The following is a 9816-nucleotide window of genomic DNA, read 5'->3' as shown; positions in this document are numbered from 1 at the left end:
ATACATGATATGAATTATTGTTTTTTAGTCTTAATTCAAGTATGTGATAGAGGAGGCTCATCCTTGGTTGTCGTCTCATCTCCAATTTGATGTACTGTTTTGGTGGAATAAAAAGTGTATAAGAGGAACAAAAATGGTGTGCAACAGTCGGAATCTTTTTTCAAAATGTTGAAATTTCTTTTATTTAGCTTTTACAACTCATTCTCATTTTTTCCTAGAAATTTAATAAAAAAAGGATAATATTAGGAAGGTTAAATATGCAGGCTAAATTTTAGTATTTATTCAATTTACATGTGATAGAGGAGGCTCATCCTCAGTTGTGGCCTCATCTCCAATTTGATGCACTGTTTTGGTGGAATAAAAGGAGGTGGATTGTCTGCCCTTCCATTTCCATACTCTTCCCATGTCTTTCTGTTTGTGTGGTCACGGTTAAGTCACGTCAACATTTTATATTCCTATTACTTTTTGTTTTATTATTTTTATAAAAAAATTAATAAAAAATGTTGACGTGGCTTAACAGTGACCACACATCACCTGAGGGCATGGGAAGAGTATGGAAATCGGAGAGTAGACAATCCACCTCCGGAATAAAAAGTGTAGAAGAGGAACAAAAATGGTGTGTGAAAGTCCCAATCCATTTCCAGATTGTTGAAATTTCTTTTGCTCAACTTTTTGTTTACTTTGCCACTTAGTACTACGGTATAGTAATATTCCTCTTTATTTGTAAGTGAACCACTTGTTAAGCTATTGTGAGGCTAACCCACCCCCTTTTTCTTAGACCATCTCCAACCCTTGAGTTAAAACCTAAAATTTTTAACTCAGGAACAATTTTTCTACTCCGACTCTTATGGGTTAAATTTTTTGCCCGGAATTATTAAAGAATGAATTTAAGATGATTTTTTTTCTTAAAGTGACTTAAAAAAAATTATGTAGACTATCCTAATTTAATTTTATGAACATTTTAGATTTCGATAAATATTGAAAAATCACTAAACTGACACCATAAAACTCGTGGAACAGTGCGAAAGAATATGAAACACATAAAATAATTTTTTACTTTGTTTAAGATTTATACTAATTAAAATTCCAAGTAAAAGTTGGCCGAATGTGAAGAGAAAAAATTGGGAGGGGTTGCCACATGCATAGGGCAAGTCCAAGACAGATTTCCTTCGACGCTTACAAAATAAAAAATAAAAAAAGTTAACAAGAATTGGAAACAAACACCCTTAAATTAGGTTCGAAAGATTACACATTCAATGTTAATATTACATATATCGTTGTTACAATTTCTACTCTAGTTCAGCAATTGGTTCCAACTTTAGTCGTCTTGCCGGAATGCTTCCATTTTTAGTTGTAGGACCTGTAGAAACAAAGGGATTAGGCGGCATGGTCAAGCTTTCTCCGTCTCCTTCTAACATCTGAACTGCTATTTTCATGGACGGACGATCCACCGGGTGCCACTGGATACACCATAGCCCTATAATTGCAAGTTTCTTTGGAATTTTACCATCTCCTTCTTCCCCAATATGGATTCGTAGGTCATCCCCTTCCTCTAGAAGATTATAAATCCACTGTGGATAGTAAATTTCATTTGTGGTGTTCTCTATGGTTGAACCAATATTCTTCCTTCCTCCTACCATCTCGAGCAGCAGCATTCCAAAGCTATAGACATCTGCCTTGTAAGACACGTTTCCGAAATTCCTGGAGAACACTTCGGGTGCAATGTATCCCATGGTCCCCCTGGCTGTAGTCATAGACACCAAGCTTTGATCCTTGGAACATAACTTGGCCAAACCAAAATCAGAAATTTTTGGAGTGAAGTTTTGGTCTAGCAAAACATTATGGGGTTTGATATCGAAATGGAGGATTCGTTGATCACATCCTTGGTGAAGATATTCAATTCCTTTGGCTATTCCGAGGGCAATATTTTGCAACTTATCCCAACCAAGGAAGGAATTCTTACTATCTGCAGATGAAATGAAATCTTGCAGGGAACCATTGGGGAAGAACTCGTAAATAAGAGCTCGTACAAATCCATCAGCACAAAATCCAACCAAGCGAGCCACGTTGACGTGGTGGATATGACCCATGGTTCGCACTTCATTTACGAACTCTTCGCCATCTCCCTTAGAACTGTTGAGGACTTTGACAGCAATAAGGAATTCAGAAGAAAGCCTTCCTTTGAAGACAGTTCCATAGGCTCCTTGGCCCAACTTGTCCTTGAATTGATCTGTAATCCTCTTAATATCTGCGTACAAATACCTGCTCGGTTTGAGTGCTTTGTAATCTTCCAAGAATCTTTCAATTCTTAATCGACTCTCTTTTTCCTTTCTGTCAGCGCTATATACCCGATATGCTGCAATCATCAGTAGAACGAGAAGCAAAGAACCCAGGATTCCACCAGTAGCCAATAATTTCCATGTGTTGCCTGTAAAAGATAATTGCAAATTAAATCAAGACTGTCAATCGATTAATCCTAATAAAATGGACAACATCTTTTTTAAATAATAATTACTGAGACATAAATTTAAAGATGTTTATAAGTAGTTACCACTGAGTACAAATATATGTTATCCTTACTTGGTTTCCTCACACATTCAATTTCACTGTTGGTGCCACTGTTCTTCCATCTACACCTCTTTCCATCTGCTTCACATTCTGAACAATTTGGTTTAGACCACTTGAAACGAAGAACATCATATTCCTTTCCTAACGAAGTACCAGTTGGAACTGATAACACATCATACATTCTTGTACAAGACGGTAGCCGCAGGAAGAGAAAATGAGAATAATCATAACCATAAACACCATAAGTTGTGCTACCAGGGTCACCGAGGCAGGGGACTTGATGCTCATCATACGTTCCAACAGGTGGGCAGCTGAATAAGGTAACGTTATCGAAGTCGGAAACTGACAAGTAGAAGGGAGAGAGTGACATGTATGGGATTTTTTCAGGCTTTATTAGCAGCAAGCAATTAGAGTGATATGGGTCATACACTTGGATTTCCTGACGCTTGTAATCTATGCGTTTGACAAAGAATTTTACTAGGATTATCGGCCGCTCATCCGTCTGATTGCATTCAAGCCCAGGACCACAATGATGCTTGCGGTGCAATGGAAAATGGATAGCCGGGCCTTGATCATCGCTACATTTGGATTCGGAGCACGTAAATTGGCTTGCTTCAACTAGTTTGAAGAAAACCAGTAACAATATGCAAAAGGAAGTGATGAGCAATTTCTGCATTTTTGAGCTAGTAATAGCAATAATAATGCGCATGGAATCTAATTAAGCGTGCACACATATATATGCAAAAGGAATAGAGGAGCAATTCCTTCATCATTTCATTACACAAGTCGGTCTTTGCCATTGACCGACTTTCCTCTATGATATTTTCTATGCTAATCAATAATTTGAGTGCTTACTGCATGCAACTTCAGGGAAGGTGCTTCCTTTTCTATTATACAAATTAAAAAAAAAAAAAAAATATTATCCGTCTTAAATTGTCTTCTCAACTGCAAGTACTGGATTGTTTTCGTGGATGTGACCTTCTCCAACCCACTCTTCTCAATTACTAAAATGCTACAAATGCACTACCAAAATACTAAATAAAGGATTTTGAAATTCCATAAACTTCTATGACTCTTTTAAAATCCTTCAAAATCTTAATTGATCACACCTCTCTAGGTTTTGTCATCCAAAAACCATCCCTGCCCTCAGAGGGTACTTTTATTGATACCCAATTTTATGTTAAGTTCACCAACTAAGAAATTTTTGTCATAGCTTCCCAATTATCCTCCACTAATAACATTAGAATTTTCAAGCTTCCCCCACCTCCTCTCTCCTCACGCTGCCTCTCTCCTCCCTCTCATTTCATTGCACAAGTCAATCTTTGCTATTGACCGACTGTGTCCAACAAACATCATTGACTGACTTTCCTCTAAGGAACTTCACGGAAGGTGCTTCCTTTAACCCCATTCCTATATTATAATATGAGTATGTATACAACCGTCTAAACTACTACTTTTTGTCTACTAGTAAACAACTTTCTCTCTCTCTCTCTCTCTCTCTCTCTCTCTCTCTCTCTCTTTCTCTTCTACCCATGGAAAAAAGTGGAAGTAGATCCTTCACCTTGTCTTGGTGGCCTTTCGTTCTAGCCTTTCTTGTTCTTTGCTTTTGCAGTGAAACTTGTAACGCTAAGGATGATAGTAAGTCTTCATGTACCTCCTCCTGCGGCCTTATTTACATAACTTCTCCTTTTCGACTAAACGATGATCCGAAGAAATGTGGCGACAGAAGGTACACTCTTTCCTGTGAGAACAACAATACAACAGTTCTAGAACCACTTGGTTCTGGCAAATACTACGTACAGGCAATCAACTACAAGAACAAAACAATCCGACTTCTAGATCCTGGCCTTGACAACAACAATTGCTCTTCCATGCCTCGAAATTTTCCGCACTATTATTTTCCAGATCCATATGGTTCACCGCTTTCAACGTCAACGTCAGTATTTTACTTGATGTGTAGAAACCCAGTGAATTCTTCTCTGTACGTGGATACTGCTCCATGCTTGAATAATAGTGCCACTTCTTTGATCCAACCTAAATCTTATAATTATGTCATGGTTGGCCGCCCAGGCTATTTGGATATGGAAGATTGGAATGAGGGTTGCAGTGTCGAGCGGATGGCTTGGATGCTCTTGGACTACTCTAAGGGGTACTACAATGCCTCTTATAGTTATGAATATATACACAGTGCTCTCATGTATGGCTTTGAGCTTGGAGTACTCTGGCCCGATGAAATACTTACACCCTGCAATGGCATGTATTACATTTGGACTCCGACTTCGAGTACTGATCATAAATGTTATCCACGCACCATCCCAGGTGCGTAATTCTCAAATGAAGTACTAACTTATAATTACTTTGTTCTCAAATAAGCTTATTTGATGGATCGCTTGTAGGTCTATTTTACATTGTATTTCAATGATTTAACCGTCTATCTTTTACTTCTTTCTTTAAATGCCAGTCATACTAGTATTTTTTGAAAAATCATATTCTTCTATTTTCTTTACTACAACTGAATGTGTTTATGGTGTTGGATTTTTCTAATTTTTTTTTATCTATGAACGATGTACTAAAATATAAACAATTTGAATCGTTGTATACAAAATGAGCAGCACCAGTTGTTCCTCAACGGAAGAGGAATATATATTCTTTCTTTGCGAAACCTCCTGCTAAGCCATTCATTCTGCTTGAAAAATATATCAACAATATTCATATCATGTCAACAGTATATAGATACATACAGACATTATTATGGATATCATATCGTAACAACAATATCTTAATAATACAATATTTATGAGGTTATCTGAACTATATAAAGAGATAAACATTTCATCCTATTAAGACTATTTATATTGTGGTTGTTGTCTATATTTCTATTACCGCTAAACACTTTTAATTGTTTTTCTTAGGGTAAATACATTTTCCCACCTCAAATTTGGGATCGATTTCAATTCCTTACAACATCTTTAAAACATACTTTTTTTATATCAATATAATACCTCCATTACATTTTCTATTCATTGATCCACTTGACGTGGTTGCTAAATTTGTGTGGCAAAAGAAATATTTTTTTTATTCATGTAAAAATAATTAATTAAAAAAGTTATTAATTAAAAATAATAATAATAAATAATAAATAATAAAATAAAAAAAACCCAGAAGCCATCTTCTTCTCCGTCCCCCTTCCCTGCAACCCAAACCCCCCATACCCCCACCCCACCCCACCCAAAACCCCAAAAAAACCCAGCTATTCAACCCAAAGCCCCAAAATCAAAAGGGGGAATTAAATTCTCAAGACGAAAAAAAAGCACTTCACAGTTCACACAGATCCAATCAGAGCAAAACCCAGATTCAATCACACACAGAAACCCTCAAATTAAAACCCAAATGCAAAATCCACAAATTTAACTGAAAACCGCAGCTTAGGAGCTAGAAGATTACCTTACCATCCACGATGTGGCAGCAGTCCTTGCCATCATTGTGAGTGGAGACCTCAGTCAAAGCAAAGGGAATTCTAGAGAGAGAAAGAAGAGAAGTGGACTTAGAAGGAGAAAGCAGCTACAAGACCCGATCCGTCTTCTTCTCCTTGTCTCCGTGGGGGCACCTCTGTGTCTTCTGCAACTCTCGCTTCCAAAAAACCCAGCTGGGTTTTCGAGTGGGGGTGGGGTGGGGGGTTTGGGTTGCAGGGAGGGGGGTCGGGGAAGAAGATGGGTTATGTTGTTTTTTTTTTTAAAATTTAAATTAATAACTTTTAAATTATTTATTTTTAAATGAATAAAAAAAATTTGCCACGTGGCATAAATTTGGCAGCCACGTGACACAAATGTGACAACCACATCAGTTTTGAAAGGATCAATAGATAAAAAATATAACAGATTTATTATATTGAAATAAAATAATACTTGATGTATGAAAGTTAAATATTTTAAAGATATTGTAAAAAATTGATATCGATTCCAAAAGTAAGATGGTAAAGTATAATTTACCATTTTTCTTATATAATGGCCATTTCCCAAAACTATATCCCTTTATTTCTTATATATGCTAATGCTGTACAGGTATCAACAAATGGCAGCAACTTGAATTTTATTTTCTAACGGTTGTTATGCTAATGTTGTTTTATTCTTTTACTGTAGGTGTCTTTCAATATGCATGGGCTAAAATCCGTAAGTGGTCCCTCTCCAAAACAAAAATGAAGAAAATAAATCTCTCCTTTTTGTTTCTCTTTAAAATTCAATATTTACGATTTTAGAGTATACACAAGCCTCTAACTTCTGTAGTTAGATTTCAACGTGTATCCTCTTCCAACAAATTATAAGTAAGAGTAAATTATGTTACATAACAAACTCGTACCTCATTTTTTTAATATTGCAACATCATATATCAACTTATAAATTCGTTGCAATATTAGACTTCCTTATTTTTATCATTTATTTGTCTATTAAAAGCTGACCTTGCAGTTACTAGCCACTCCCTCAACCTAATTGAATTGAGAAATTAAATAGTAAGAAATTAAGGTTTTTGAGTAGTCTTGCACCCTAGCGTGCAAGTGTGCGAAGGTTTATGAAATTCTTAATTTATTAATATTTAATTAATTTTTCAATTTAGTTGGGCGAGAGAGGGAGTCTCGCGTCTGATACGTGAGCAGTTAATAGACAAATTGATGGATAAGGAGACAGAGGTCTGACGTTGTAATGGATACGTAAGTTAATGTATGATATTGTAATGTTCAAAAAAATGAAGTAAAAATTTGTTGTGTGGCCCAAGATTGAGGTTGTGAATAATTACCCTATAAGTAAACATGGCAGGCAATAAACTAAATAATCTTTGAAATTTGGTATTCAGTTGTTGGTTATGTACCAAAAGCGTAATTGTAGGACTCGCTGAAAAGATATGTTTCAAAACTTGATGATTTAACACTAATGAAGACTCCTTGTGGTATTTGCTAATGTTGTGTATTTTTTTTCACTTTTGTCACTGTAGGTGAAACCGTGAATCTTGGTAAGGACCGTCTCTTCAAATGCTAGCTTCTGTCTATGTAGTCTAGTCTTTTGCCGTTGCTGAATTTTGTTTGGTATTTATTGCAGGATACCTTCCTCGATGGTTTCCATTCCATTACATCCATTCCATCGGTAAGACAGAGCTTGTATTTCTTGCATATATGTAGTCAAGTCTTTGATTTTTATTCACTTTTCAAACTAATAGCCGTTGATATAATTGGCTTTTACTCTTTGCTATTTTGTTGCAGCGCTTGGATGGGAAATACTGATGGGCATCGGTAAGAAAAGCTTGAATTATTAGTTGTATATGTGCGTGTGTAGATTCCAACTTGTCATGAATGAAACAAAGTAAAATGTAATTTAGAAACAAAAGAAGTTGAAGAAAGTTGAAAGTAGTGTGGATCTAACATATAAGTTTCTTTTCTTATGATTCTTTTGGTGATATATATATTTTTGCAGGCTTATTTTTTCTAGCAAGACTACTGTTTGGCGTTCCAATTGCGGCTGTATTTTTAGTCTATAAATGGCGAAGAAGACATTTGTCAATGTATAGTACAATAGAAGACTTTCTACAGCGCGATAAGAATTTCATGCCTATAAGGTACTCTTACTCGGACATCAAGAAGATGACTCGCAAGTTTAAGGATAAGTTGGGCGAAGGCGGCTATGGCTCAGTATTTAAAGGAAAGTTACGCAGCGGCCGTTTTGTAGCAATTAAAGTTCTGGGCAAGTCCAAAGCTAATGGCCAAGATTTCATTAGTGAAATAGCTACCATTGGAAGGATTCACCATGCCAATGTGGTGCGACTCGTTGGTTATTGTGTTGAGGGATCAAAGCGTGCTCTAGTATATGAGTTCATGGCTAATGGGTCTCTTGATAAATACACTTATTCCAAAGAAGGAAGTATGCCTTTAACTATCGACAAAATGTATGAGATTTCTCTTGGAGTGGCTCAAGGGATTGAGTATCTACATCAAGGTTGCGAGATGCAAATTCTCCATTTCGATATCAAGCCTCATAATATTCTTCTTGATGAGAACTTCAAAGCAAAGGTTTCTGACTTTGGGCTAGCAAAGTTGTATCCCGTCGATAATAGTATTGTCACGTTGACGGCAGCGAGAGGTACAATGGGATATATTGCTCCTGAATTGTTCTACAAAAATATTGGAGGCGTCTCACACAAGGCCGATGTCTATAGTTTCGGAATGTTGTTGATGGAAATGGCAAGCAGAAGGAAGAATTTGAATACAAGGGTAGAGCATTCAAGCCAAATCTACTTCCCACTGTGGGTATACGATCAGTATAATGTGGGAAATGACTTGGAGATGGACAATGTAACAGAGGAGGAAAAGAATGTAATCAGAAAGATGGTTATAACCGCCTTGTGGTGCATTCAAATGAAGCCAATTGATCGCCCTTCGATGCACAAAGTCATCGAGATGCTTGGAGGAGATGTTGAATGTCTGCAAATGCCCCCCAGGCCTTCTCTATGCCCACAAGAGACTCCTGTGGCTGTGGGTGACATTCAAGACCTAATATGTTCAAACGTAGAGATAACATGTTCTTTGGCAGCTAGGTGATGATCAAGTTCTTAGTTATAAAAGTGAAATAATGTATGATAAATTCTTACTTAAAAAACAGATTTAATTAGTGAAGAACTATTATTCGAGGTTTATATTGAAGAAACTGGTCCTTTATAGTAGACTGACTAGCTTATCAAGCAGTCAAAGGTTTTCTTATTTTTGTTCTTCTCATCTGCCCATTTGCACGGATTGCCATGGCCTACCTTTCACGAGCTTAATGAGCTTCTTCATCAGTCTTGTCCTTCTATTTTTTGGCTTCGCCCCAATAGACAAGGCATTGATGTCTTGATGAAGAAGAATATGATATTTGGATTTCACCCCAAACCTCTTATGATATACATTGTAATTGAACCCAGTTTGATCAATATGAAACAAAATGAACTAATTATGGAGTCACATTTGTCCAAAATTTGGTGCTTGACATGAAGATCACCTATCCATGTGGTATACACACACAAATCCCCCTTATACTTTTTTAAACCATAATAAAAGTGTCATGTGTCACAAGTCAAACACAAGAATATCTATCAATTAGAAAGTGAGACTTCTGTCTTAATTGTGTGGAAATTTCATTATTCCAACTGTGAACCTGCAACTCTTGTTCCTTCAAAAGACTTAAAAAGTCATATAATTTTTTATTATTCTAAAGTCTCGCGTCATTG

The 9816-nt window shown here is 36.4% G+C and overlaps 2 protein-coding genes across 4 annotated transcripts; one reads left to right on the top strand and one right to left on the bottom strand.

Annotated features, from left to right (window-relative positions):
* Window positions 1-1210: 1210 nt before the first annotated feature.
* Window positions 1211-3311, bottom strand: LOC137719530 (rust resistance kinase Lr10-like). Its single transcript, XM_068458573.2, has 2 exons — window positions 2581-3311; window positions 1211-2428 (listed from the first exon to the last, which is right to left on the bottom strand). The coding sequence occupies exons 1-2, from the start codon at window positions 3275-3277 to the stop codon at window positions 1290-1292; spliced, it is 1836 nt and encodes a 611-aa protein (XP_068314674.2). The 5' UTR covers window positions 3278-3311; the 3' UTR covers window positions 1211-1289.
* Window positions 3312-4051: 740 nt separating this feature from the next.
* LOC137719534 (rust resistance kinase Lr10) lies at window positions 4052-9310 on the top strand. Of its 3 annotated transcripts, none has more exons than XM_088697750.1 (4): window positions 4052-4887; window positions 6708-6737; window positions 7820-7849; window positions 8031-9310. In XM_088697750.1, the coding sequence occupies exons 1-4, from the start codon at window positions 4101-4103 to the stop codon at window positions 9149-9151; spliced, it is 1968 nt and encodes a 655-aa protein (XP_088553876.1). In that variant the 5' UTR covers window positions 4052-4100; the 3' UTR covers window positions 9152-9310. The 3 variants fall into 3 exon arrangements, with proteins under 3 accessions (XP_088553876.1, XP_088553872.1, XP_088553870.1); XM_088697746.1 differs by lacking the exon at window positions 4052-4887 and adding an exon at window positions 7659-7703 and having other exon boundaries at window positions 6501-7572; XM_088697744.1 differs by lacking the exon at window positions 4052-4887 and having other exon boundaries at window positions 6501-7703.
* Window positions 9311-9816: the final 506 nt, after the last annotated feature.

This window comes from Pyrus communis, chromosome 1 (genome assembly GCF_041283825.1).
Source record: "Pyrus communis isolate YQ-2024b chromosome 1, ASM4128382v1, whole genome shotgun sequence".
Classification (NCBI taxonomy): Eukaryota; Viridiplantae; Streptophyta; class Magnoliopsida; order Rosales; family Rosaceae; genus Pyrus; species Pyrus communis.
This window is presented reverse-complemented; position numbering and strand designations above follow the sequence as displayed.